Source organism: Aspergillus caelatus (assembly GCF_009193585.1).
Source record: "Aspergillus caelatus strain CBS 763.97 unplaced genomic scaffold BDV27scaffold_6, whole genome shotgun sequence".
NCBI classification, from domain to species: domain Eukaryota; kingdom Fungi; phylum Ascomycota; class Eurotiomycetes; order Eurotiales; family Aspergillaceae; genus Aspergillus; species Aspergillus caelatus.
Window position 1 is genome coordinate 24,580 of NW_022475269.1, and position 26,572 is coordinate 51,151.

Genomic DNA, 26,572 nt, shown 5'->3' on the forward strand with positions numbered 1-26,572 from the left:
GACGGGCCCCATTCATACTTACGGTCCGACATGTCTTTTGGCAAATGACGATCCTGACCCTTCTTCCTGGCATTCATTAGACGAGCCACCGAAAGTTCGCCCTCAGTTCTTCTATGTCTCCTCATTACCCATCGACGACCCATTGACCGCTTTACCTCCACCGTCCAGCAGCCAAGGACCGGGTAATGAAAGAGCTCCACCTCAACCATTCTCGGTCAAAGATAATATCGCACTCGAGGAGTCCTGGTTATCTTTGTTACGCAATACGAAGTCCGAACTAGCGGCGAGAAAGCATCCGCGTGCGGGCTCTTCATCCGTCGGAAATGCGGGAATAGCGGTACCTGGGAAGGATTTCCTACTCGACACAAGCTGCAAAGGGCAGTCTGGAAGCCATGGAGATAAGAGTTGGAATGGGAGTCATAAAAGTTACTCGAGTGTTCCTGGCAGCGTTCTAGGCGATGAAGCATGTCGCAGCCCGGAGGCAAGCGTCAAGGATTCCGAAGACAAATCTCGTATTCCCTATTCTTCAGATCGCGGTATGGGTGAAAGCGATAGATCGGGCATTCTTAGTTATCGCAAGAGAGAGTCATCCCCTAGCGGTAACCCCAAGTCGACTAGACGCAGGACTGCTGGTTCCCCGCAGAGCGAAGGTGCAGCTTCAGAGGGTGTAGAAAGCACAAGCTGGCGTGGCTTCCCCTCTCGTGGTGGAACCATCAGTGGCTCGCCGTTTGCAAGGGCCCCTCTAAGCCAATCTGAAAGCGTATTTGGGCGCTCACTTGAGTCTAATTCTTCAAAAGATGGAGATCAAGTGCATCGAGCTGACCACCAAGCCACCACATCTAGCCATGCTACACAGAAGCCATCGGGCTTGAGAACGAGTGTATATCAAGAACAGGCTCCAGATGGTTCTCCAGATGGGTCTGACAATTCTACTGATAACCAGGAATCTCAGCTGAAGATTCCTGTAGGTGTATCGCGGCTCCATCTAGTTGAACTACCTAATTTGAAGGTAAGAATTATGTGTTTAATGTCCCTTTTGTTCGGAGTCTAGCGTTAAACTTGATAGATGAAACCTATATACTGGAGTCCTCTACATGATATCTCAAGCGTTCTTCGTGCGACATGGTTCTACAAGAATACCATGCTGCCCGTGGAAACGGAGCTTGCCAATAAACTCGAGGATGGATATGTATATCTGAAACCTTGGTCCGAGACATGGCAAGATGAGCTCAATAGCTGCGTGGAAAATGGTGCAGACGCCGAAATGAAAATCGTACACAGATTATGGCCGAAAGACGATCCCAAGCGTCTCAGTTCAGTCACTTTAACGCATGATCAAGTAACTTCAAGTCCTGTTCCGGGCGGACCTGAGAGAGTTGCCACCCCTAATCCGGCTATCGCCTCTCTTGATGAGTGCCGGGCTGCTGGTGGACCAGCTGCACATTCGGAAGCTGTCAAGCAGTACATCAATTCTAGTGTGATTTATGTTGATGGCAGAGATGCGCAGATTCTTCGACCCAGCTTATTACCATCGGTATCGAGAGGAAGAAGACCACTTAGTGCAATTCGTAAAGGGCGGCAAATTGGCATACCGGTTATTCGTGGCTTCAATCGACGATTATGGGACCAGCTACATCCATCTAAGCCTAATCCTGTTGATGTCAGGAACTACCTCCGCAGTACTCAGTCCCGCACTATATCCACAGCAAGTGGCGGTAGGCAGATTTGCTATGCTTGTGCCATAGAAGAGATGCGTCCCACACCAACTGATCTAGTACTTGTCATCCATGGCATAGGTCAGAAGCTGTCGGAACGTATGGAAAGCTTCCACTTCACACATGCGATTAATGCCTTTCGCAGGAATATAAATATGGAATTGAACAGTGAGCCAGTGTGGCCACATGTACGCCAGGGTCATGGAGGTATCATGATCCTCCCTGTCAATTGGCGGTCGACTTTGTCTTTAGAGGACGCCAATTTCGACTCCCAGGGCGTTGAGGATCCAATTAGCAATAAGTTCACCCTGCACGACATCACTCCGGAGACGATACCTGCCGTTAGGTCTTTGATAAGTGATGTCATGTTAGATATTCCTTATTACATGTCGCATCATAAGCCGAAGATGATTCAGGCAGTTGTCAAAGAAGCCAACCGCATATTTCGGCTATGGTGTAAGAATAACCCTGGTTTTCAACAAAATGGCCGCGTGCATTTACTTGCCCATTCCCTCGGAAGTGCAATGGCGTTAGATATACTCAGTCATCAGCCCACACATGTACCCGATATTGATTTCGCCAAGACTAGTATTCCTGGAGACATCTTCGAATTTGACACTAAGGACTTATTCATCTGTGGAAGTCCGGCTGGGTTCTTCTTACTACTCAACAAAGCGAATCTTTTGCCGCGGCGTGGAAGGGAGAAACCTGGCTGCGAAGGTGATGATCTAGTGCGTGGTGTGGCAGGAGAAGCAGACACATATGGATGTTTGGCTGTTGATAACCTCTACAACATTATGCATACGACTGACCCAGTCGCGTACCGTGTTAACGCCGCCGTCGACAGCGACCTAGCCAACTCACTTAAAGTAACTTCTATTCCCAGCACATCAGCATCATTCTGGAAGTCATTCGGTAGCGTGTTTCGTTGGAGTTCAGCTCCATCCATAATGGCCGCCGCTAATGTAGCACCATCTCGTCCTGCCGCCATTTCAAAGCTTCCCTCCAATGTTGAGCTTGAAACCCACGACTTCACCCGCGAAGAGATCGCAGAAAAACGTATGCTTCTACTCAATGACAATGGCCAGATAGACTACTACCTTTCCGGTGGCGGTGGACCCTTAAACATCCAATACTTGAATATGCTGAGTGCGCATAGCAGCTACTGGACCCTTTCAGATTTCGTGCGATTCCTTGTAGTAGAAATCGCTCGCAAGCAAGGTAAAGATCATACCATTCCTGCGTTTCGGGCTGAGAAGAAAAAGAACTGGAAAGTCCACAAAGGTTGATCAATGTAGACGATCTTCGTACTAATCATACTGCTCCTTCTATCTGTTCGCATATTTATAGCGGTCGAGGTTTTATTTGGTGTGATGTCCTGTTCGGAAGCGTGGGATAGACATGGATTTTCTCTCTCTCTCTCTTTTTTTTTTTTTTTTTTTTTCCCTACTTCCACAGATGATGTGCTGCTCATCATACCTTAGGGAAGTTATTCGGTTGTTAAGTCATGATTTGAGCTAGGCTATGCTGGATACCTTTCTCCTTTATTCAAATTAATATAAGAATACATACAATCATGGAATCGGTGCATTACTATAAGCCGTATTAATCATCATAATTTTTATACCATGAGTCAGGGATGCTTTCCGGCCATTTTGTTCGCACTATAGAGGCATAAGAGCATCCCGATGGCATATGTATACTGGTGGTTAGCGTCAGTCAACGCTTGGTTTCTATTGGTTCTGGAGCTTCAGCTGGGGAGGTGAAGAATGGTAAAGCATACGGCTGGACAGGTTTCGCTTAATGATATTCATGGTGATATCAGGTTGGAAACTCAGTGCCAAAAGAAGTGATGCTTATTTTCTGGCCCATCATGAGTTTTAGAACCTGGGGCATATTCAATAACAGACACTGGTGGTGTGGCTCGTTTATGGAAAAGCTGTTTCTAAACTCTATATATTGTTCTATGTAAGTCCTGCAAGGTTAAGCCCTTCCTTTACAAGGCCCGGAAGCATAGGCGTGTTATTTTCTATTATGTAGAGCTGTTCATATTCACATCATACGCTTCCATATATTCATCAATAGGCAATGATGGCCCACCAACCCGAATGATTTTCAGCATGGAACGAGAAAATCAACATTTCCCATATCCTCAAGGGTGATGGAGGAAAACTCATCAAAGAATATGCCAAGCTAGACCCTGAAAGAGCAGAGAAACATGTCAAACACATTGTTCGTATTTCATCCATAACCAGAGAAAAAACCAACATAGTTGCTAACGACAATAGGCCCACCAAGCCTGGGCCATCCCGGAATACCCCTGTCTTCAACACTACCAATTTCTTCAATCCGACCTATCCAGGCTACGCTGCGCGTTTATAGTTGAAGATTTTCTTCGAGGATAACCCCGCGACTTGATAACTTGGTTAGCCGCGTTAGACTGATCAATTCCGGCTATTTCATGCACTTGTTTGATTGGGATACGCAACTACATGCTGCAAAGCGTATGGTGAGGTTAGCTTGCCAGGAGAAGGGGGTTATCACCACTAGTATTTATTTTGGGAGCCGTCCACCTTGGGATTGGGATATGGTTCCTCCAGGCCTTCCTTCGCAGTATTTACATGATCAGAGCAGTTTGGACTTGGCTGGGAGGGAGGCCAGAATGAACTGGAGGTTTCGATCCGTTGTAGAATACGATGAGTACAGTAACATGCTTGGCCCTGGGGGATGTCGATTGAGGTGGGTGGCCGAACGGTTGTGAAGGGGGTTCATGGGATCGTGCTTTTGGTGTCTACATTCATTAAGTACTGTTTCGAAAGTCCTTTGGACTGAAAAGCGATGAGTGAACAATATTTGAGAGTACATTTCTTGAGACTAAAATCGAGATAACATGATTCCACCGGTTGCTGGGAAATGACATCCTATGACGGTGGTATAATATATTATCACTGAACAACATTTACTGCGCTGCTACGACCGGCCCCAGCATCAATGCCTCTACTAATACACCCTTTTCAATCTGTCCACTTCCTGGTCGAAGCACTAAGAGCGCGTTTGCGCTCGCTAGGCTTCCTACCCTAGAGCTCCGCTGCCCAACTCCCCCCAAGCCTGTGCTAGAGGCGTACAATCGGCCGTCGGAACGAGACGCTGTTACAATGGCACGGTGGTACTCGGTGCGCTTGGGATCCAACGGGATCGCATGTGCCAAGCTGACCGAAACGAGTGGTAATCCAAGTGTTGAAGATAAGCCAGGCGCAGTTTGCTTTTCACCCATGCCCATTAGCTTGTAAAGAGAGGGGAGTACGAATAAATTGAGTGTCACGAGTGCCGAGGCAGGGTTTCCAGGTAATGAGAAAATAAGTTTAGTCTCACGCTCTTTCTGGACTTGTTGAGTTGACGACGTTGACTTGAATGGGACCGTAGCGAATGTGGTCGGCTTGCCTGGTTTCATGGACACACGGCCGAAATGGATGGTCCCGCCTAGTGTACGTTCGATAGTGGGCTTCAGCAGGTCGAGCTCACCCATTGATACGCCGCCGGTGGTGATAATCACGTCGACGCTGGAATTTGCCCTCCCCACTCCACGAAGGGCATCCCGAAGGCTCCGTTCCAGCTCACCTGCTGGTGTATCACGAGCAATTCCCAAATCAACGGTGGGAAAGCCCCAAGAGGCAAGGCATGAGAGTAGAGATGGACGGTTGGAGTCTCTAATTTGTCCTCCATGGAGCTTTCTCGGATCGTTGTACTCAACCAGCTCATCTCCAGTACTTAGAACACCCACACATGGCTTCTTAAAGACCTTGACTGTTTTTGTTCCAGATGCTGCTAGTAGACCGATCTCACCGCCGACTGACGTAATGAGGTCTCCTTTCTGAAGGATTTTTGATCCCAGTGCAATATCACTGCCAGGCTCACGGACATTCTCGTTTGGTTTGATATCACCAGTCAATATCTCTATCGTTGCTTCCTCTTTACCATCAGGGGTCGATGAAGCGAGCACTGTATCCTCAACCATTACTACGGCGTTAGAATTTGGTGGGAGAGGCGCCCCTGTGGTTATTCTAGCGATAGTTCCGGGCTCGAGGGGTGATAATGACGCTCCAGGGTTGGCGTAAGAAATAGAGGCCACAGGGAAAACCCCCTTTGTGCTTGGTCCAACATCTGCTGTCTCAGGTGCGATCACAGCGTACCCATCTACGATGCTAGCTCGGTACGCTGGAACAGCTTCTGCAGCATAGACATCCTCGGCAATGACCGATCCGACCAAAGCAGTGGTTACGGGAACTTCAACAACCACTGGATCAGGGGTTTGTTGGCTAATCACTCCAAGTGCTTCATCCACTGATAGCATTGGGTACGGGGATTCGCGATATCGTCGATTCGGGCCTGCATTGGGATCATTTGATTGCGGTCTCTCCGATGGTGACGTATGTGCCTTCGGGGCAACATGGCCATGTCCATGACCATGAGAATGAGAATGGTGGTGGTGGTGATGGTGATGGTCGTGTGTGTGTTCCGTTTTGCTCCCCGAGGACAACCCTGCTTCAGCTTCTAGCTTCTTGACACCGCCTGCATGAATGGCTCGAGAGTTGGCACCAGCTGCTTGGGTGCACGCATGCGGCAGAAGCTTGAAGACCGCGTCGAGGTTCTCTTTAGCCCCTTTTGGCGAGCCAGGTAAGGTAATAACCAACGTTTTATCCCTAACACCCGCAACAGGCCGAGACATCATTGCAACTAGAATCAATGTTAGCGAGCCCTTGAGTAGCAAGTCATATGTATACCAGCTTACAAGGTGTGACTTGCAAAGAAGCGGCAATCATGCCATGACTTAACATTTTTACGGTCAGTAATCACCATATAATCGGGTCTGAAAGATATCTAACGCAACTCACACTAGGCCAGGGGCATGGCGATGAATCAGAGGCGAGACAGCCTAATCAACAACTTTAGCAACGCAGAGTAACTTTGGAGCAGGGTTCAACGAACCTCAGGGGTGTTATCCTTAACCGCAAAGCCCGTACCACCACTCAAAAGGATGAGATTCACCCAGTTTGGTCCATCTGTCCAGTCACAAATGGCTCGTTGGATGTCAAGTACATTATCAGGTACGATCTTAGTGGCCGGCCGATCCCAAGTATTTGACCCCTCTGTAGAGAAGAAAGACGTGAGAGTGTCAGCAACTCTATCCGTGGAAGGATCTTTAGAGGCAGTATCTGATACGATCAATATCGCTGCCTTGAGTTTGCCGTCTGTCATTTTGGATGCTACCTTGTTGGAATTTTGAGAGTTGCCAGTGTTAAGTGGAGAGTTATGTCGGATGCGGGGAACAACCTGATGGTACCCTCCGAATATATACTAGTAGTACCCCGTAGGATAAATGCTATCGCTCAACCTTATCAATGTCAACAATACAACGATCGCCAGTTAACTATAAGCCCTTAATAAAATAATGTAAAATCCGAATCAGTGCTATACATAAGGGTGCGCTATCGTATTGATAATATCGGCACTTCCATTACTTCCCGGCGCCTGTTACTGTACACCAACCCAGACATCATGGCAAACCGGCGGGACAATCAATGCTATTCACGCATACCCAAAAGACTCTACAGTCAAATCGGATCCATACGCCATAATGCAGTATATAATAGAACACCAGAACAAAGTGAAGCTGTAACATAGAAGTCATACAATGGTTCCTACCCCGGCTCGCATGGTTTTCTCTCGGAGCAAACCCCCTCCCATCAACCATTAAGCAGCCTTACTTAAATTCGTTAGCCTTCTGTGTCACCAGAAGCCCGATGATAAGGCCGAATAAGCCAAGGACAGAGCTGAAGATCTCGATGACAAGGATCTTCACAAACCTGCAAAAATGTTAGCTCACTGTTCCGACATAATCACGGATGGGGCGAACGAACAAGCTTCCATCAGCAGCATCGGCTAGAGCTGCACTGCTCCCATTGATACCGACAGAGATACCACAGATCAAATTGCACATGCCCACAGTGATACCACCCCAAAAGAGTGCGTATCCGGTATACTGGTTGCTGCCGGAGAAGATTTCGTCATCGCCAACGAGATTGAGCTTCGAAGAGAAAACGATTGCCATGATGACACCATAAATAGCCACTACTTCGCAAAAGATAATGGAGATTAAGTTCTTTGTCCGAATTCTTGGTGCCTTAACACCTCCGCCGACAATCGATGAACCCGTGAGGAAGATACCCCTGGACAGTCATGTCATGAGTAATGATATAACAAAGAAAATAGCTCCAAATTAGGACGTACCACGCTGCTCCAACAACTGATAAACCTATGCACATCGCGATACCGATGTTTGCCCAAGCATATGGAGATACCGATTCGAGGAATTGACCAACCTAGGAAATGTTAACAAGGCACCCTATAAAAGATATGAAACATTCAAATGTCTTTCAATACATTAAATTGTTCGCCATCTCCATGGAAAAGCATATCTACAAGTATTAATTAGCGCATATTATCAATATCCCTGTTGGATGAGATCACTTACAGCCCCCGATCACCAGGAGTGACACGGTAGCAGCACCAGCTGGATAGACGAGACCCATGGTGACCTCCAACTTCTGACACGATTCTTTAAGCTGGAGGAAACAGCGAATAAGCTACAGGGCCTTTAGACGCCTAACGAAAATTCCCAAACGATAGAAGTATTGCGGTGGAGCGGAGCTCTTGTCCGGATCACTCGTCTGGAGCAACAGCCGCACCTTGCGCTGATGATGGATGGGTCGGGCCGGATTTAATCCGTCATCGGGAGGCGGTCGGAGTAATGCTGGCTTGTCAGTCCATAACATTTACTTACCGTACAGTTTCCCCATATCGATCCATGGGTTCGAGTTGACTTCACTCCCTTCCCAAATCGCCCATTTGAACAACTCTGGCGCTTTGTTTGGTCTTGCATCTGATCTCCGATAATATTCTCACTTTCATGTCCTTCTATCCTTAAACCCCTTGCGCACCCATTCTACAGGCCTACGTAAAATTACTTGCGACATTTCCCTCCGCTACCCCTGATCCTACCATTACCTCTAACAAGTTTCTCTTGTCACAATGGCGTCCACTTCCGCTGTAGGGTCGTATTCGAACCCTTTGAAAAAGTTCAAGTACGTCCATGTATACCAAAGCTCCCTGTAGTCTGAATTAATTGTTGACTGTACCACACACAGGCTGGTGTTCTTGGGAGAGCAGAGCGGTATGGATACCACGTGCCAGTTTTCCATTAGTGTATGGCTTGTGCAAGTTTCTGATTGTGACATGTAGTTGGCAAAACGTCCCTGATTACGAGATTCATGTACGACTCATTCGATAATACATATCAAGCGACCATCGGAATCGACTTTCTGTCAAAGGTATATCTCAACTAGCCAGCCTCTCGAGCATAGCACTCCACCTTCGACTTTTGATCGCTCATGCCAGTGTTAACTCGTTTTTTTCAGACTATGTACCTAGAGGACAGAACTGTTCGACTCCAGCTTTGGGATACAGCCGGTCAAGAACGATTCCGGTCATTGATCCCTTCCTACATTCGGGATTCGAGCGTTGCTGTTGTTGTTTACGATATTTCAAACGCCAAGTCCTTCCAGAACACCCGGAAATGGATCGACGACGTACGAGGGGAGCGCGGCAATGATGTTATCATTGTTCTAGTTGGCAACAAGACTGACCTTAACGACAAGCGCGAGGTTACAACCGCGCAGGGTGAAGAGGAGGCTAAGAAGAACGGGTTGATGTTCATTGAGACTAGCGCCAAGGTTGGCCACAACGTCAAGCAACTTTTCCGGCGGATAGCCCAAGCTTTACCAGGCATGGAAGGTGAAGGTAGCAGAGGAGAGAGCCAAGGTTTGTTTCCTCGGCATTACGTCTAAGTTCCTCAGAGCTGACTGTGACTCTAGTGATTGATGTGAACATCACTCCAAAAGAGACCACAACCAACGATGGATGCGCCTGCTGAATGCTGTAATGTACTACTACCTGGTCGCCACTTTCGATTACTTCCACCAATTTGTTCCCTCGATCTCAATGATGAGGTTCGAGATTGTCAATATTGCTGTCATTCTTAATCTGTACATTTTTCTCCCTTTGCTTCTCGAGTGAATAGCGTGTTTAGATCGAAGCCGTTTTTTTTTTTTTTTCTCTTTTTCCTGTTTTTCCTGCACGGTCGCCTGGTGCTTGGTGGGAGAATTTGGCGTTCTACTTGCTGCATTGCATCAGCATCTCATTGCTTGCCCCTCAGATTTCTGCGATATCCTTTTTATCTTTAACGGCTCAGATTTGAGGTTATGGTTTTAAGATGTCATGGCTCTTGTAAGATTTTGGATAACGTCTACGATACATATATATTATACTATTTACCATACAATTCACAACTGCATGGTGTCCCAAAATTTCAGCCAACATAATTGGGAGGAAGCGAAAAATGGAAAAGAAAAAGCATAATGTCAGGCCAGACGTATTCGGAAGATTTTCATGATACTTGACAACCTTCATTAGCGCTAGCATCGGGAACGTTCGTACTCGTATTGTCTGATGCAATATTGCTGACTGCCTAGGGCGAATAGCCCCATCCACGAAAGAAAAACCCGGAAATTCAGCAGGGAGTAGGACAGAAGGGAGTGATTGAATTCCAGTTGATTGTTCGGGTTGACCTTGAGGCAATAGCTGGAACGTATAGCCCTCCTCCTTAAACCTGGTTATTGAAAAATTGCGCATTGAGCGATTCACTGGACGTAAACTCATGTACGGAGTACAGAGTACCCGAACGTCATTAAAGCGCCGCCCAGGTCTTGGCGTTCAATAGGCGAAAATAGTAGCGATCGGCGGGGCGGATCGTCCGGAAAACCAAGCCCCTGTGTGACAATATTACCGCATGGGCATCGTGACCCAACTGCTGCTGACTACCAGCCTTCTCCCTTTCTTCTCTTCTGAACGTATTGGCTTCCATTCCTTTTCCTTTTTCTATTGCATCCTCCCATCGCTTGTGCCACTCCCACAGCAACCCATCGGCGATATCAATGATGGGGTTTTCACCAACCCGTTTTCTCCGCATCCCGCGGCCAGAGGTATGTCAGAAATTAAAATTTCGTGATAAAAGGCCTTCCCGTTCCGTGTCTAGATTAATCGATGGTGCTAAGAATGAACTTCCCGAGTACAACAGACATTCCTCTATGTCATGAGCCTGCGGACAGGCGCTTCTCTCATCACATTATCCTTGCTCCTGAACAAAATTAGCGGCCTTTACGGGTTGCTTGCGCTCCTAACCGGCTACCACCTTTCACCCGTCCAGCTGTCCATGTACCTTTACTCCCTACTCGCTCTCGGCGTCGCAACACTGCTCTTCCCGCATATCCGGAAACAATCACCTCTGCAATGCCTCGCTCTCGCCTGGCTCTACCTCTTCGATAGCGTCATCAACGCCGCTTATACCGCTGCTTTTGGGGTAACATGGTTCCTTGTCATCTCTCAAAATTACGAGAGTGGAAATACCTCTGGACCTGGTAGTGAGACAATTGCTCAGACTGCCGGCTTCACCAGCCCGAAGTACGATTCGACATCTTCCCAGGGCGCCCAGTATGCCAGAAGTTCCGATGGCCTAGGCAACGCGGTTACCCAACCGGAAAGCTTCCAAAGCATTGTCTTCATCTGCTCGCTATGGATCATCCGCGCATATTTTGTTTTTGTCATGTTGGCATTTGCTCGCCAGTCTCTGCGTCTTTATATCGCTGTGCCTCGCCACACTCAGCTCCCGACTCATAGCCGGAACACTTCCATCGCCAGTGTGGCCAGCGTCGCTGATATCGATAAGGAGCCGTTCTCGCCGTTCACGCCTGATGGTCAAGGTTGGAAGGGAAAGCTTGGTCGCGCTATGATTAGCGTTGGTCGTAATTATTGGTTGGGCGAGGATGAGGATGGTAACTGGATGGATACTATGGGGCGACGGTTCCGTGCCCGCGGCGAGAGCACCGAGCTTCCCGGCCCCCTCGAAAGAGAACGGAGACGTCGATCTGGAACGGGCCCTCCGCAACCTTCTCAGTCGGCTGTCCAGGCGGCTGCCTTACAACAGCCCATCTATGAGGTACCGGGTATGAACGTCAAAATGCAGGACTGGGGTGAAACTAGGTAATCGGAAGCGACCGGATGTCGTCGATCCGCTACAGGTCATCCTTTCAAGTTCAGGTCAATGCTGGGAGAAGTAATTGCGTCCAAATCCATACAACGTGGGTGCCCTTGGCAGAGCAGACGGATGTCAATGCTCCTGTTCGTACTACGGACGCCTAACTCATAAGCGACGAGGCTCTGATGTCAACAGCCTCGCCTCTTACCCAGTTCACATTGCGTGGTTTTCGTTACAAATTATATCACTAAAATTGGTGGGATGATCTACAAATCGCTGGTCACTAGCCATATGGTGCAAGAGTCTGATGACTCAACAGCGCTCAGAGCTCTTTTTCTCTCCTTTCCGGAGCGGATCACAGAGATGGAGTCCGAATTTTCTTTGCGCAAAGGTACATTTGCCCAATAGAAGTTGTTTTTATGGAAGAGAACGGTGTGTGTGTTCGGCCATATGTACGGAAGGATTGGTTTTTTAGATGTGGTCCCCAGCGTCTGGGACTTGTACATTGATATTGATATGGGTTTTGTTTCAACCTTTGGCGTCTTGGGGATCAGTTTTCATGCACTATATCAGGGAATCGCATAATGCTCTATCATGAATGACAAATGACAGCAAGTTAGTCACTACACAGGGCACAGTACTCATTTGTATGACTTAATTTGTAACTCGTCATTTTTCCTTCTCTCTTTTGTTTTTCTATTTTTGTCAAAAGCATGTCCTCTTAGTCCTCTGTTGTAGAAACTAAATGAGAAAGGACGAGTTGGGTTCTGTAACGATGGTCCTCGATTCACCATACTAGGTTGTTAGCATTCAGCTGACCTTTCACGCCGAGAGTCTCTCTCGCCCGAGAGGAAATTATCTTCGTAGTACGCGCCGAATGATCAAATACCGATCGGTCTCCTGCTAACGGGAAATAGGGGGCAATTATGGGATACACATACATGATCTGTGTTGTTCAGTTTCTTACGGAGCAATCTTTCTTTAAATATGTTGATTCAAAATTTATTCTTGAGGCTGATGAGTGGATGTCTCCCACGTTCGGCTGCAACACGAGATCTCAAGATTAATCGTACATACAGAGTAAAAGTAACCGGCCTATCAGCATTCTGCCGAAGCAAAGCCCGCTGAAGAACTGACGTGCTCGACCTGCTGCCCGCACTTGACCCGATTAAGGATGTTTGCACCCACCGCCTGCGCACGTTTGCATCGATGTCGTGATCGCAGTCCAATGAGAATGTTGCTGATCCAACCCCGATGGCGGAGAAAGTCTATGGGGAACAAAATCACTGCTTTAATTTTGAAGGAAATCGTAAGGATAAACGGGAAAGAGTCAAGCTAATTTTTTATATGTCCTTAAGACTGTCACTTTCCCTTCTTTTTTCCCTCCTTTCCCCTCATCGATTGAGCTCAATTTGAGTGTGGAGTCACCGTATGCGGTGATATCTACTCTATATACCATTAGTATCATCCCACCTTTGCGCTCTACATAGCGCAACTGGCAATTGCCAACATGGCACCCGTTTCAACTGCCGGAGAGGCAGGTGAGTCATTTCCTTTCTTTCTTTCTTCCATTTCCTAGTCCGTTGATTGTATATTTGACTATTTTCTGCAATCATTGTCTGTCTACGATCTGGTAATGGAATACTAATTTACATCTCAGTGGCGAGAGTCGCCTATCTCACTAGCGACGTTGTGGTCTCCGTCCAGCCGTCCCTGCAGACAGATTCTTGGTTTAGCAAGCCGCTGAAGGCTCTCAAGCAAGAAAAGGCGCGCAGTATCTTGCCCAAGGGTATACCCGATGTGAGTGATACTGAAATACAGCTTGTTTAAATTCGGACAGTGAATTGACAAGTTCATCAGGTGGTTTCGGTACGATACAACGAAGATCCTCTCCTCTCTGCTTTCCACCCTTTGCAGACTGGAGATGTAGTTTCTGTTGTCTCTAGTTCCTCTGTCCTCCTCTCTTCCATCCCTCACCTCTACCGCTTAGCGAACTTCCCCATTGTCATCCACGTTGCCTTGGAGCCTTCTACGTTCCCAGATTATTCGGTAATCAGCTCAATACGGCAGTGTGGGTTCACATTCCTGCACTCCGAGACTGTCCAAGAGGCACAAGATATCTCTATCACTGCTCATGCTTTGGCACGCAAGTCCGGAAAAGGTGTCATCCATTTCTTTGACCCTGCCAATTCTGCTCGCGACGAGCCCATTGCAGAGGAGGATGTGAATGTAATTCAGAGTGTTCTGAACTTGGGCGGACACCATGCTACTCACTCCACTGGACTTGGTGCCCAAACATTGTACACTGATTCGGGACGGGTGGCCACCGTCACAGATGAAGTTGTAGAGAACACTAAGACCCCCTCGGGTGCTGCTACCCCTGCACAGCCATCTCAAACGCCTTCGAGCATTAGTGTTGACAACTCGTCCGTTGGCTCCTCAAGAAGAGATAGCAGCGTTGATAGCCGTGCTACCAGCTCCGCTGCAACAACCGTGGATGCTTCTTCTGTTAGGCCAGTTAGTGCCGCAGACATCTTCGAGTGGACTTCTCAGATTTGGCGCACCCTGTCGGGATTGGTGGGTCGCAACTACAATGCGGTCGAGTACACTGGTCCTTCGGATGCCAAATCCGCTCTCTTTATCTTTGGCTCCACTGGAGTGTTTGTGGATGCTCTGTCTAAGGAAGACACTGCCAGTGAGCTTAAGAACATCGGACTCATCACTGCGCGGTTGTACCGACCCTGGGTGGGTGGCCAGATTGTGAACTCTATTCCAGCCTCTGTTGAAAAGATCGCCGTCCTGGAACAAGTCCGCAAAACTACAAGATGGGGCCCTTCGTTCATGGATCTGTTGTCAAGCTTGAACCCTACCACTGCTGGAGGACGTGCTCCACAGATTGTCGGTTACAGACTCGGGTATGTTGAGCCATCTACTGCCATTCAGGCACTCCGCGGCATTGCCCAGAACTTGGACACTCCCTCTCCTATCCAGAACCTCGAAGTCGGTAGCTCCAAAGTTCCAACACTTGAGTCTGCCTTGGAGCAGCCTCATATCGAAAATGCCTATCTGAAGATCTTAAACCAGCTCTTCGGAGAGCGTTTGCACATTGCCAACCAGTTGGATTCCAAGCATGCCGGTGTCTCCTCTACCGTTGCAGCCAGCCCTGAATATGGATTTGGTTCCTTGATTGCCCGGATGGAACACCGCCGCCGTTTTGTGCGGGAGGTTGAAGAAGCATCGAAGGCTGGCAGCTTCGCCACTGATACTCCGAAGACATCCCTCTCAAACTGGGCTCTTAATGCCGGAGATGCATCCAAGGCCAACAGATTGGCTCCGGATGTAATTGATCACCTTTCGAAGGACGATTCTGAGTTGGCCAAGAAGCTGCTAGAATCCAAGAAGCTTTTCTATGATGAGTCGCGGTGGCTCGTTGGCTCCGATGCCTGGGCCTATGATCTCGGGAACTCAGGTGTCCATCATGTCCTTGCCTCTGGTGCCAATGTTAACATGCTCGTTATCGATTCTCAGCCATATTCTGAACGCACTGCTGCTGATCCCACACGCAGAAAGAAGGACATTGGTCTTTATGCCATGAACTACGGTAATGCCTATGTTGCCTCTGTTGCCGTGTACGGCTCCTACACTCAGGTTCTCCAGGCTATGGCTGAGGCCGAACAGTTCAAGGGCCCATCCGTAGTTGTTGCATACTTGCCCTACAACCAGGAGGACGACTCTGCCTTGACTGTTCTCCAGGAAACGAAGAAGGCCATCGACCTCGGATACTGGCCTTTGTACCGCTGGAACCCTGGAAACGAAGAGAACAACGAGCCTAAGTTCTCCCTCGATTCGGAACGTATCAAGCGTGAACTTGAAGAGTTCCTTCGTAGGGACAACCAGCTCAGTCAGCTTATGAACCGTCATCCCAAGTTTTCTTCTGCCCTCTCTGAATCTTACGGTACCGAAGTTCGGGCCCTCCAGAAGCGTAAGGCTAAGGACTCTTATGAGAAGCTTCTCGAAGGTCTTTTCGGCGCACCCTTAACGATCCTATTCGCGTCAGACAATGGCAACGCCCAAAATCTGGCCAAGCGTCTTGGAAACCGCGGTCGCGCCAGGGGACTGAAGACTATGGTCATGGCCATGGATGATTACCCTGCTGAGGATCTGTCGACTGAGGAAAACGTGGTGTTTATCACCAGTACCGCGGGCCAGGGAGAGTTCCCCGTCAATGGCCGTGGTCTGTGGGAATTTGTGAAGAACTCTGGTGACCTTGATCTGTCTACTATCAACTACTCTGTTTTTGGTCTTGGTGACAGCCACTACTGGCCACGCAAGGAAGATAAGATCTACTACAACAAGCCCGCCAAGGACCTTGACGCCCGGGTTGCCTTTTTGGGCGGAAGTAAGCTCGCGGATATTGGACTTGGGGACGATCAGGATCCAGACGCTTACCAGACTGGTTACTCCGAATGGGAGCCACGTCTCTGGCAGTCATTAGGGGTGGACAAAGTCGAGGGTCTCCCTGAGGAGCCCGCACCTTTGACAAACGAGGACATCAAGATACAGTCTAACTACCTTCGTGGTACCATTGCTGAGGGTCTGTTGGATGAGAGTACCGGTGCTATCTCTGCAAGCGACCAGCAGTTGACCAAGTTCCACGGCACCTATATGCAAGATGACCGTGATGTGCGCGATGAGCGCAAAGCCCAAGGCCTTGAGCCCGCCTACAGCTTCATGATCCGTTGCCGGCTTGCTGGTGGTGTTGCCACTCCCACTCAGTGGCTGCAAATGGATGCTATCAGCAGCTCCCATGGTAACGAGACCATGAAGCTCACGACCAGACAGACCTTCCAATTCCACGGTGTCATCAAGCGTAACCTCCGAGGCGCGATGCGTGCTATTAATAAAGCACTTATGACTACCATTGCAGCCTGCGGTGATGTCAACCGTAACGTCATGTGCAGCTCCCTCCCAGAGCTCTCTTCCTACCATCGTGAGGCGCATGCTGTCGCGCAGAAGATTAGCGACCATCTTCTTCCTTCTACTACAGCCTACCATGAGATTTGGCTGAAGGATGAGGACGATAAAAAGATTCAAGTCGCTGGAGATGCTGTTGTCGATAACGAACCCCTCTATGGCCCTACTTACCTCCCCCGTAAATTCAAGATCACTATTGCTATTCCTCCTCACAACGACACCGATGTGTATGCACATGATATTGGCTTGATTGCCATCAAGGGAGCCGACGGGCATTTGGAAGGTTTCAACATTCTCGCTGGTGGTGGCATGGGTAGCACTCACAACAACAAGAAGACGTATCCTCAGACCGGCCGCATGTTTGGATATGTACCCGCCGATCAGGCCCACATTGTCTGTGAAAAGATTATGTTGGTACAACGTGATCACGGTGATCGTCAGAACCGCAAGCATGCACGTCTGAAGTACACTATCGACGACATGGGTGTTGAGGTCTTCAAGGAGAAGGTAGAGGCTCTCCTTCCAGAGGGCCTGCGGTTTGCCGAACCTCGTCCGTTTAAGTTTGCTTCCAACGTTGATACCTTTGGCTGGCTTAAGGATGAGAAGGGCCTCAATCACTTCACTTTCTTCATTGAGAACGGGCGAATTGAGGATACTGCAGACTTCCAGATGCGCACCGGTTTGCGTGAACTGGCGAAGCTTGACAAGGGCGAGTTCCGTCTCACCGGTAATCAGCATCTGATTCTATCCAGCGTCAAGGATGAGGACCTCCCTGCAATCAAGGAATTGATGGCCAAGTACAAGCTCGACAACACCTCTTTCAGTGGTATGCGTCTTTCTTCGTCTGCTTGTGTCGCCTTCCCCACTTGTGGCCTGGCCATGGCCGAGTCTGAGCGCTACCTGCCAGTTCTTATCTCTAAGCTCGAGTCTACCCTCGAAGAGGTGGGTCTGGCTAGAGACAGCATTGTCATGCGTATGACAGGTTGCCCCAACGGCTGCGCCAGGCCCTGGCTCGCCGAAGCTGCCTTTGTCGGTAAGGCATACGGTGCCTACAATATGTACCTCGGCGGTGGCTACCACGGACAACGTCTGAACAAGCTTTACCGCTCTTCTATCAAGGAGGATGAGATTTTGGAAATTATGAAGGGTCTCCTCAAGCGGTACGCACTTGAGCGTAATACAGATGGCGAAGAGCCTGAGAGGTTCGGAGACTGGTGTATTCGTGCAGGCGTTATCAAGGAAACTACTGATGGACGCAACTTCCATGAAGGAGTAAGTTAACCTTTGCTATCACGTACATTCAGACTTTCCACCTAACGAAATCAAACAGGTTGCTGAAGACGAAGATGACGAGTAAAGAATTAAAATCAGGGATAAAAAGAGGTTAAATCATTTTGACTTATGTTGGGCTTCGCTTTGATTGTCATGACCACCTTTAACTATGTCAGTTGCATTGTTTTAGATTCCACATTTTCATGTGAGCCATGTTTCATTGGTGTAGTTATTTGATTTGTTGCCATCGTCGCTTGCTTCTGTGTATACCTGTATACGCCTTACGTCTAAAAGCGTTAAGAGTTGGATCAGCCGAATTCCGTTAATCTTCATGTATTACGATGGCAATTTACCGCCGCAGGTAACAGCCACCAAATTTTATGTGTGACGTTATAATTGTTATTAAATCCAGTTTTTAGTTTTGAAGGCCTCCTCTCCAGTATTACTACTAGTGCCATCCTTTACAGACATCATTTATAAATTCCGTTATAAAAGGTCATCAGAATGGAAGGCGGTGTACTCCACTTTTCCGGCTCTTATCAGCCACTTCTCCGCCGCCCCGATATGGAAAAAAAATTGAGGGAGACTCGGAGAAAAGCAGTCAATTGCCCACGATTTACCGTGCTCCTGTCCAATTCTAACGAATACTATTGAGTTAATGATGCGACCTTAATCGACCAACCCATATATTGGCCAAAACCCCATATCCACACCATGGACTCCTCAGACCCCGTCATCGCATCCTACGACGTCTACCTCACAGACTCCGAAATCTCTCGGTACGTCCTCCAATATCTCGACCGGCTACCAGACTATCCGTACGATGACCGCCACGGCCAAAAGCCCACTGCCTTTCGCCTAAAACCCAAAACCGGGCTTGTCGAAGTCGATGTCCCGATCAACACCCGCATGAACTATGACGTGAATAAAGGCCTGAAGTACGGCGATGCGCTGAAGAAAAGTCGCAGTTCGCAAGAGGGCGGCGCATTCGGCATGGCGGGTGGCTTTACCGGCGGTTCCCTTGCTAGCGGGAATAAGGTGAAGATGGAAGCCGGTGGGGATGTGGAAATGGGCGGCATGGGAAATGGAGACTCAGCTTCCTTATTACGGGTGCAGACGTTGGGCGGACGCATTAAGATTCCCGAGGAGGGGGATCCGGTTTATATGTTAGCTGCTTTCCGGGGGGGTGAGTTGCTGCGCTGGGTCTCTTCGGTGGTGTTGTTGCATGTGGGCGCTAATTGTGATTATAGATAATCTTCATTTGTCGCCTGTTTCGGCAGTTGTGCAGGTGCATCCTCAGCTTCATCATCTTGATGCTTTAGATGAGATTCCTGCCAAGGGGAAGGGGAAGAAAAAGGATGACGAGGAGGGTGGTGGGAATGAGGCTCGCGCGATTGATATCAAGGTCAAGGCAGCTGAAGATGATCAGGCAAGTCAGTTGGCTGGCAATCTGGATCTTTTGAAGAAGATGCAGGAGGAGAAATGGGGTAGCTATGATTGGGTCGATGCTGAGGTGAGTATTTGTTCCGTGATGGTTTCGTTACTTTTGAGAGGCTCTGCTGATTCGAGATACTCTAAGACTGAGGAATCATGGCAAGTATATGAAAACTACATGATGCACCAAGACTTGGAAAATCTACCGCAATTGGAATCGGCTATCGATAGTGAGGACTACCTGGATAAGATGAGTGCGCCCCGTATTGACCCGGCAAACCCAGAGATGACTGGATGGGCTATGAAGCAGAACCGGATGAAGCAGAATGGAAGGGGGAGTTCTTCTAGGAGTAGTACTGAAGAGCAATGATTAAATTTTCTACGTGTAAAAAGATAGACTTTACGAATGGCATTATGAGAATATCCCCAAAAATGCATGGTGCGTGCGAGGTACGGTCAATTGATTGATAGTATAGGTACCTAAGCTCTATGAAAATCAGGCACAAAAATCTGAGCTTATGACAGAATGTAATGGGTACATTATACAAAAAATTTGAACAGCTTTGTTGTAGAATATTGTTGAAAATCCGGGAAAGATTGAACGATCGCCACCCCCCAAGCTGATAGGTCTACTCCGTAGTACGATGTGGACGCGATCCCGCAAATGAGAAGCCGAAAAAAAACACGATAATCAAATCACGTGAACACACGTGCCTTATCTCCCCTTTGAGGATCCGAGTATTTTTCCCCCGATTTCTCCGTCCAGGAACTACTACGGCATTTCGACCTTTTCGCCTTCATCAGACCTTCACCCCCCCTTCTTTCTTTACCCATCTCTTATAAACTGGTGAAGGGCTGCAGGACGGCTTGTCAGCAGATATCTTCCGCTGACAGGAAGTTCATTGTCAATTTATTGAATCTTTCTTGCGCATATTTGCATACTAATGATTTTGTTCTTGCATAATTTTTGCCTTCTTTCATAATTTTTCTCCTTTCCTTACGTGCCTCTACATCATATTCTTAATTTATCCAGTTGCTTCAGCGAAAAGTTTTGAGTCATGTTATCCCGACTTGCTCGTCAGAGAAATGCAGCGCCTCATCTCCGGGTCTCTAATGGGCGTTTGGTGTCGCCATCTTTGGCCACCCTGCGGTTTCACTCCCACCTAGGTCGGCCGAATTCTTTTGTCAACACGTCCGTCAATCCTTCCCCCGATCGTCTTCGTCAACCATCTCTTCAATCAAATCGGCATCTCGCTACGGCGGCAGATCACTCCCCCGTTGAACAACAACCACCGTATCCTTCGTTCGAGAACTCCTCATACACAGCCGGTCACCGGTATGACCAACCGGCACAAATGGCTTCTCTTTTCCCACCCATTTCAAAGGGGTTCAATGCTTCATCCTTAATCATCATAGACGACCTTCTACAGACCAGACCGAGAGCACTCAAAAAGCACAAGGGTATTGGTGGTGATGAAGACGAGATGATGGCAAACCTGGATATCTCCCTGAAAGTTGGCCGAATGGATCGGGCTGCCAATCTTATCACCCGTCTCGGGGAGTATTTTCCAATCGGTTCGCCTGAGTATTTGGCCATCCATAACCGCTATCTGGAGGAAATGGTGTCACACATGGTTGTAACAAGGCAACACAACTTGGTCTTGCCCTTGCAAAGATGGTTCGAAGTTGACATGGCTCACGGGGGCGTTCAGCCAGATGCGCGAACATATGCGATCATGATTCGGATGGCACTACGTATGTTACATGGTGCTAAGCGGGACAGGGCAGTTCGCAGATATTGGAGCTTCGCGAAGACAGCGGGTGTCGAGGAGGAGGTTTTGGCTGTTCCAGTTCTTTCGGAATTAGAGCTAGGCGAACTGTCAGAGGTCTGTCTATCCCACCCTTGCTTTCAAGTTAACCTTATGAGGTATGCGGAAAATAAGAAATTGACACTGACACACTTTTTTTTACTAGATCTGTTCATCTGACCTTCGACGTGTTGCGATCGGTAGTATACACTCAGATGTTGCCAATACAAGTCCCGAATCGATCACAGATGAGGTCCCGGCTGTGAGGCCTGTTGACCAAAAAGGCCTTGGGCTTTCGTCTTTGCAGGACTCTCTCTCAATGTTCTCCACTGGTTCTGATATCGCTTTCCCAACTGACGCCAAGTATACGGAAGAGGAGAAGTTAGAATTATACAATCAACTCAGACAGCGGCAGTTAGAGACGGATTCGATACGGACTTCACTTGAACGATGGCGGCAAGAGTTTACTCAGATGCAAAAGTCAGGATTGGATATGACTGGCGGTGGGAAAAAGCTTGGTACCATTATGAATCAGTGGCATATGGGACTTGTATCCAGGATCCAAGAAGAACTCAAGCTTGTTGATGAAGCGGAGGCCAATCCCATTCGGACTTTCGAGCAGAAAGAGCGTTATGACTACGGAGTTTATCTGCGGAGTCTGGACCCGGAAAGATTGGCCGCGCTCACTATTCTCGCCGTTATATCTACCTTCTCTCGCGGAGGCATGGAAAAAGGAATCAAGGTCTCTGCAATTGCCACTGGTATTGGGAAAGACCTTCAAGATGAACTGATAGCTGAAATGACCCTTAAAAAGCAGCAGTCAGGAAATGATGCCCGTCGCATGAAAGCACTTAGGGAAATTCTTGCTGGTCGCAAACAGAAGGACGGCCGAGCGCCGTGGCAGAAGATCGTGCACGACTTGGAAAAGGAGGACCCGGCAGCTATCTGGCCCCCTAGGGTTAAAGCTAAAGTCGGGGCCGTCTTAATGAGTTTCCTTTTTGATGTCGGAAAGGTTCCTGTCACAGCGGAGCAACCAGGGACAAAGAAGAAAACAATCACCTTGCAACCCGCATTCCAGCACTCCTATCAAATTAACTGGGGGAGAAAGTCGGGATACGTTCATTTACACCCGGAAATTGTTCAGATCGTTGCCAGGGAACCTACCGCAGATGTGCTAGGTCGTCAGTTGCCCATGATCTGTAAACCAAAGCCGTGGAACGGTCCTAAAGATGGTGGATATTTCATCTATCAGAGCAGCATTGTACGCGCAACACCGGGCGAGACTCTACAACCGTCTTATATCAAGGCAGCGATGGAGAACAACGGTTTGGAACAGGTCCGCGAGGGTTTGAATATTCTTGGAAGGACTGGGTGGAGGATCAATCGCGATGTATTCGAGGTCATGCTTGAGGCATGGAACTCGGGAGATGCTGTTGCCAGCCTTGCACCCTTGAACCCTGACCTTCCTCATCCACCTAAGCCAACTCCCGAAGAAGGTTTCGCGGCCGAGAAGAAGTGGGGTAACATTATGCGTGAGATCGAAAACAGACGATCCGGCATGCATTCAAATCGATGCTTTCAAAACTTCCAGCTAGAGGTTGCCCGTGCGTACAGAAATGATACTTTCTATCTCCCCCATAACATGGACTTCCGCGGTCGTGCTTACCCGCTCCCACCATATCTTAACCAAATGGGTGCGGACAATGCTAGAGGACTTCTCCTTTTCAGCGAAGCTAAGCCGCTGGGCGCTCGTGGCCTAAGATGGCTGAAGATTCAGATTGCAAACTTGGCTGGCTTTGACAAGGCTAGCCTATCGGAACGTGAACAATGGACAATGGATCACTTAGACGATGTTCTTGATTCTGCAAACAAAGGTTTACACGGCAGACGGTGGTGGCTTGGCGCAGAGGATCCATGGCAATGCTTGGCCGCTTGCTGTGAGCTGAGAAACGCTCTCCAACACCCGGATCCCACACAATATCCATCGCGACTACCTATCCATCAAGATGGCTCGTGCAATGGATTGCAACATTACGCAGCTCTTGGCGGTGATAAGGTGGGCGCTCAGCAAGTGAACTTGGAGCCGTCCGACCGCCCATCCGATGTCTATTCTGGTGTCGCCGAATTTGTTAAGGAGGCCGTCGCCCGTGAAGCCAAAGAAGGCAACCCAATTGCAAAGTTGCTTGACGGGAAGATCACCCGTAAGATCGTCAAACAGACTGTCATGACGAATGTCTACGGTGTCACCTTTATGGGAGCTATGAAGCAAGTGCGCAAACAGCTTGTTGACCACTACCCGGAGCTTTCGGCCGATGACACCAAGAGCGGTTCATTATACATTGCTCGAAAGATTTTCGAGGCTCTAGGCACAATGTTCAATGGCGCTCATGAAATCCAATACTGGCTTGGAGACTGCGCAAGTCGGATCACGCAATCTCTCTCTCCTGAACAGATCGAGGAAATCGCAAAAGAAGCTTTGGGCCCTACGCAATCGGCCGAAGGCTCGACAAAGAAAGCCAATGACCCAGCTCAAAAGTTCAGATCCACTGTGATCTGGACAACTCCTCTAGGGCTGCCTGTTGTCCAGCCTTACCGCGTTCGGAAATCTCGACGCGTTCGTACTACTCTACAGGATTTGAGCATTGTCGATATGGGCTCTGACGATGTTGTTTCCAAGCGCAAGCAACTCCAGGCTTTCCCACCTAATTTTATTCACTCTCTCGACGCTACCCACATGATGTTGTCTGCTATTGCCTGCGACAGGGCTGGTCTCAGCTTTTCGGCGGTCCATGACTCCTTCTGGACCCATGCCTGCGATGTCGACTCTATGAACAATATTCTCCGAGAGGCTTTCGTTCGTATGCATTCTGACGATGTTGTGAAGAGGCTCGCGGCGGAGTTTGAAGTCCGTTACGGCAAGAATTTGTTCCTCGCGAAGGTCAATGTCTCAAGTAAGATTGGAAAGGCTATCCGAGCTCACCGCAGACACGCAAACCACAAATCGGCCAAGGTGCAGGAACTCTTGGAGGAGTACAAGAGACAAAAGCTTTTGCAATCGGACGATCCAGAATTGCAAGCCCAGGGACGCGCAATGGTCACTCCCGCTAGTGTCTTTGAGCAGGCCGGCGGTGCCGATAAGGATCTTGCTATTTCGAGCTCGCTCGGTGAGACCGTCGTCGGACATGTCCCGGAGAATCTGGAGGCAGCAGAGCGGAAAGCTTCGGGCATGGAAACAGATTCCTCGGACCCAGTCATTGAGAGTCTGATGACCGATTTTGACGACGTTCTTGGCCCGAAGGCGAACTCCGAAGATGCCGCTGCTGAAGCCGATGTGGATGAAATTGACGAGCCGAAGAAGAAAAGGCGCGGTGCTATCCACACTTGGCTCTGGCTACCCTTGCGCTTCCGCGAGGTACCTCGGAAAGGGGAGTGGGACATCACGCGCATCCGAGACAGTGAATATTTCTTCTCTTGAAGAATCGACCATTGGTTGGCTGAGCGGGTCCTCCTTGGCCGGGTGTCTGAACGTATTGGGTTGGTGTTGGCTTCGTTTGGCGCAATCGACGATGAAAAGTAAAATTAGAGGGACGGGATCGTCTACGCCCTAGTGCCTCGCTCACCTACCTAAGCGTTTGCCTTGTTTGAGCATGATTAGTGATATCCCCATTTTGTGTATTTGTTGCATCTTTTACAAAACCCTCCCCCTCTCTTCACCTTGTGTATTTTCCCTTTTTTTTTTTATTATTAATCTTTTTGTCCTTGTTTTTCGGCATGTGTACAGTGGTTGTCTGGCCACTGTTGGTGATTGATGTATAATGTATGTTTCACGTGGATAGATCTGGCGTTGGATATCGGGTAACATGTACAGTATGACTAACTCTGCATTTAAGTCTATATGCAAAAGGCTATCACAGACGCTAAAGGATGTGATCATTGTACATACAGAATAATATATGAAAACTCTAAAATTCTGTGGCTTGCGATGAACCCTTTCCATTATTACTTGATAGTAGTAAACATGCAAAAGCAAACTTTTTGTGTTTTTCCGGGGTAATTTAGGCAAAATGTCGGGCAAAAAGAGGGCATCCGCCGAGACATGATGGGCATGTTTGAGAGCAGACTCAGGATGAAGGTATGTTGCCTATTGCAGCAAAGTCTTCCTTATTACTGAGTACCGCACTAGTAGTAGCATTGACAACCTGCAGGTCGCTTAGGAAAGTAGGAGCATTAGACAGGGTCCTGCATACCAGCAGCCCAGCGGGGAAATTCTACCACACCTTCCGTCGGCTTCTGCCCCTTCTCCAGACGATCGGGGGTTTAATTAAAGGACAAATCTGCTCAGACTCAAGTTGACAAAGAGAGGTGGCTTGTAAGAGTCGGACTAAAAGTCGAGCAGTCTCGACTAAAATTGTTGAAAATTTGCATTGACAGTACTGTTATTGTTTATTCTTTTGTTAATCTGCCGACAGTGTGTAGAAGGACGTGTGGTTTGCTCTTCAGACGTGCATTGATGGAATAGACTTATAAGTCGGTATATACTACGTATATACTGATTGTCACTACCCACCTCTGAGTCAATTTCACTACTCCATATGTTGAGTTTATATCCCCGGGAAGTGCAATATCTAGGCGTATGCACATGACATGGGTCGAGTGCCCCAAACAGATAGTGATGCCGGCACTTCTCCCCCGTTTCATACTTTAAATAAATGTGTTCTTGTTGAAATCTGCCGGGCCATCCCATATCCTATAACAATGAGTTTGTTCAAAAGGTTATTCCAACGATAAAAGCGAAGAAAAAGAACAATGTTAAAGGCCAAACCAGACCCTGATCACCAATCACCCTCTCCACCTTGACCTGACGATCCGGAACGCAGCCCCGGCAGGCACCTTCATCCGAAAGTGAGGGACCTTTCCCCGCCTTTTTCTTCTGTCCTTTTCCTGTCATTTATTGGTTTGTTCGATTCTAAACCAACTGCTACAACTCCACATCTTTCTATCCATCACTCACGCCGGTGGACGAGGGAACGGGTATTAAAACGGATCGTCGTCTTGTCATCCTAAACCTGGATCTCGGCGGAGCCCTAGACCAAGTTTGCCTCATGAGGAGAGAGATTATTTACTACCTCCCGGGCCTTCCCACCCCGTCGCCCTGTGGCCTGACCGATGGCTAAAGCCATCCACTCGTGACCTTTAGTCTCCGTCTTAGTGCTTTTAGT

The 26,572-nt window shown here is 48.5% G+C and overlaps 9 protein-coding genes across 9 annotated transcripts; 6 read left to right on the plus strand and 3 right to left on the minus strand.

Moving 5' to 3' along the window:
- The first annotated feature begins 986 nt into the window (after window positions 1-986).
- Window positions 987-3,132, plus strand: BDV27DRAFT_119890 (DDHD family phospholipase). Its single transcript, XM_032064968.1, has one exon. The coding sequence runs from the start codon at window positions 1,067-1,069 to the stop codon at window positions 3,002-3,004; it is 1,938 nt and encodes a 645-aa protein (XP_031933098.1). The 5' UTR covers window positions 987-1,066; the 3' UTR covers window positions 3,005-3,132.
- A 1,472-nt stretch (window positions 3,133-4,604) lies between these two features.
- Window positions 4,605-6,983, minus strand: BDV27DRAFT_119892 (bifunctional molybdopterin adenylyltransferase MobB/molybdopterin molybdotransferase MoeA family protein). The gene is made up of 4 exons (XM_032064969.1): window positions 6,702-6,983; window positions 6,608-6,648; window positions 6,505-6,542; window positions 4,605-6,449 (listed from the first exon to the last, which is right to left on the minus strand). Exons 1-4 carry the CDS (start codon window positions 6,969-6,971, stop codon window positions 4,675-4,677), a joined length of 2,124 nt encoding a protein of 707 aa, XP_031933099.1. The 5' UTR covers window positions 6,972-6,983; the 3' UTR covers window positions 4,605-4,674.
- A 141-nt stretch (window positions 6,984-7,124) lies between these two features.
- Window positions 7,125-8,426, minus strand: BDV27DRAFT_119893 (H(+)-transporting V0 sector ATPase subunit c''; the record flags this gene model as incomplete). Its single annotated transcript, XM_032064970.1, has 5 exons — window positions 8,248-8,426; window positions 8,157-8,191; window positions 8,004-8,095; window positions 7,634-7,942; window positions 7,125-7,579 (listed from the first exon to the last, which is right to left on the minus strand). Coding segments are annotated over exons 1-5 (593 nt in total), but the record flags the coding sequence as incomplete, so codon positions are not given.
- A 145-nt stretch (window positions 8,427-8,571) lies between these two features.
- On the plus strand, window positions 8,572-9,903 carry BDV27DRAFT_119894 (Rab family GTPase YPT6). The gene is made up of 5 exons (XM_032064971.1): window positions 8,572-8,857; window positions 8,921-8,946; window positions 9,015-9,103; window positions 9,191-9,593; window positions 9,647-9,903. The coding sequence occupies exons 1-5, from the start codon at window positions 8,805-8,807 to the stop codon at window positions 9,703-9,705; spliced, it is 630 nt and encodes a 209-aa protein (XP_031933101.1). The 5' UTR covers window positions 8,572-8,804; the 3' UTR covers window positions 9,706-9,903.
- On the minus strand, window positions 9,869-10,533 carry BDV27DRAFT_97118 (uncharacterized protein). The gene has a single exon (XM_032078086.1). The coding sequence runs from the start codon at window positions 10,488-10,490 to the stop codon at window positions 10,032-10,034; it is 459 nt and encodes a 152-aa protein (XP_031933102.1). The 5' UTR covers window positions 10,491-10,533; the 3' UTR covers window positions 9,869-10,031.
- Window positions 10,534-10,545: 12 nt separating this feature from the next.
- On the plus strand, window positions 10,546-12,003 carry BDV27DRAFT_97141 (inositol phosphorylceramide synthase regulatory subunit KEI1). The gene is made up of 2 exons (XM_032078087.1): window positions 10,546-10,813; window positions 10,909-12,003. The coding sequence occupies exons 1-2, from the start codon at window positions 10,766-10,768 to the stop codon at window positions 11,872-11,874; spliced, it is 1,014 nt and encodes a 337-aa protein (XP_031933103.1). The 5' UTR covers window positions 10,546-10,765; the 3' UTR covers window positions 11,875-12,003.
- Window positions 12,004-12,801: 798 nt separating this feature from the next.
- BDV27DRAFT_119901 (sulfite reductase (NADPH) subunit beta) lies at window positions 12,802-18,537 on the plus strand. Its single transcript, XM_032064973.1, has 4 exons — window positions 12,802-13,406; window positions 13,526-13,665; window positions 13,726-18,111; window positions 18,170-18,537. The coding sequence occupies exons 1-4, from the start codon at window positions 13,376-13,378 to the stop codon at window positions 18,194-18,196; spliced, it is 4,584 nt and encodes a 1,527-aa protein (XP_031933104.1). The 5' UTR covers window positions 12,802-13,375; the 3' UTR covers window positions 18,197-18,537.
- A 126-nt stretch (window positions 18,538-18,663) lies between these two features.
- Window positions 18,664-19,965, plus strand: BDV27DRAFT_97174 (uncharacterized protein). Its single transcript, XM_032078088.1, has 2 exons — window positions 18,664-19,297; window positions 19,362-19,965. The coding sequence occupies exons 1-2, from the start codon at window positions 18,826-18,828 to the stop codon at window positions 19,913-19,915; spliced, it is 1,026 nt and encodes a 341-aa protein (XP_031933105.1). The 5' UTR covers window positions 18,664-18,825; the 3' UTR covers window positions 19,916-19,965.
- Window positions 19,966-20,338: 373 nt separating this feature from the next.
- Window positions 20,339-25,324, plus strand: BDV27DRAFT_119905 (DNA-directed RNA polymerase). Its single transcript, XM_032064974.1, has 2 exons — window positions 20,339-21,431; window positions 21,520-25,324. Exons 1-2 carry the CDS (start codon window positions 20,604-20,606, stop codon window positions 24,826-24,828), a joined length of 4,137 nt encoding a protein of 1,378 aa, XP_031933106.1. The 5' UTR covers window positions 20,339-20,603; the 3' UTR covers window positions 24,829-25,324.
- The last annotated feature ends 1,248 nt before the right edge of the window (window positions 25,325-26,572 follow it).

Coding starts and splice junctions, on each gene's coding strand:
- BDV27DRAFT_97118 (XM_032078086.1), bottom strand. CDS start 10,490: ATGAGTTTACGTCCAGTGAATCGCTCAATGCGCAATTTTTCAATAACC.
- BDV27DRAFT_119901 (XM_032064973.1), top strand. CDS start 13,376: ATGGCACCCGTTTCAACTGCCGGAGAGGCAG. Junction 13,407..13,525: donor TTCAACTGCCGGAGAGGCAG/GTGAGTCATTTC, acceptor TTTACATCTCAG/TGGCGAGAGTCGCCTATCTC. Junction 18,112..18,169: donor GACGCAACTTCCATGAAGGA/GTAAGTTAACCT, acceptor GAAATCAAACAG/GTTGCTGAAGACGAAGATGA.
- BDV27DRAFT_119905 (XM_032064974.1), top strand. CDS start 20,604: ATGTTATCCCGACTTGCTCGTCAGAGAAATGCAGCGCCTCATCTCCGG. Junction 21,432..21,519: donor AGCTAGGCGAACTGTCAGAG/GTCTGTCTATCC, acceptor TTTTTTTACTAG/ATCTGTTCATCTGACCTTCG.
- BDV27DRAFT_119894 (XM_032064971.1), top strand. CDS start 8,805: ATGGCGTCCACTTCCGCTGTAGGGTCGTATTCGAACCCTTTGAAAAAG. Junction 8,947..9,014: donor GTTCTTGGGAGAGCAGAGCG/GTATGGATACCA, acceptor TGTGACATGTAG/TTGGCAAAACGTCCCTGATT. Junction 9,594..9,646: donor TAGCAGAGGAGAGAGCCAAG/GTTTGTTTCCTC, acceptor CTGTGACTCTAG/TGATTGATGTGAACATCACT.
- BDV27DRAFT_97174 (XM_032078088.1), top strand. CDS start 18,826: ATGGACTCCTCAGACCCCGTCATCGCATCCTACGACGTCTACCTCACA. Junction 19,298..19,361: donor GTTAGCTGCTTTCCGGGGGG/GTGAGTTGCTGC, acceptor TTGTGATTATAG/ATAATCTTCATTTGTCGCCT.
- BDV27DRAFT_97141 (XM_032078087.1), top strand. CDS start 10,766: ATGATGGGGTTTTCACCAACCCGTTTTCTCCGCATCCCGCGGCCAGAG. Junction 10,814..10,908: donor TCCGCATCCCGCGGCCAGAG/GTATGTCAGAAA, acceptor CGAGTACAACAG/ACATTCCTCTATGTCATGAG.
- BDV27DRAFT_119892 (XM_032064969.1), bottom strand. CDS start 6,971: ATGACAGACGGCAAACTCAAGGCAGCGATATTGATCGTATCAGATACT. Junction 6,649..6,701: donor TTAAGGATAACACCCCTGAG/GTTCGTTGAACC, acceptor GTTGTTGATTAG/GCTGTCTCGCCTCTGATTCA. Junction 6,543..6,607: donor CGCCATGCCCCTGGCCTAGT/GTGAGTTGCGTT, acceptor AAAAATGTTAAG/TCATGGCATGATTGCCGCTT.
- BDV27DRAFT_119890 (XM_032064968.1), top strand. CDS start 1,067: ATGAAACCTATATACTGGAGTCCTCTACATGATATCTCAAGCGTTCTT.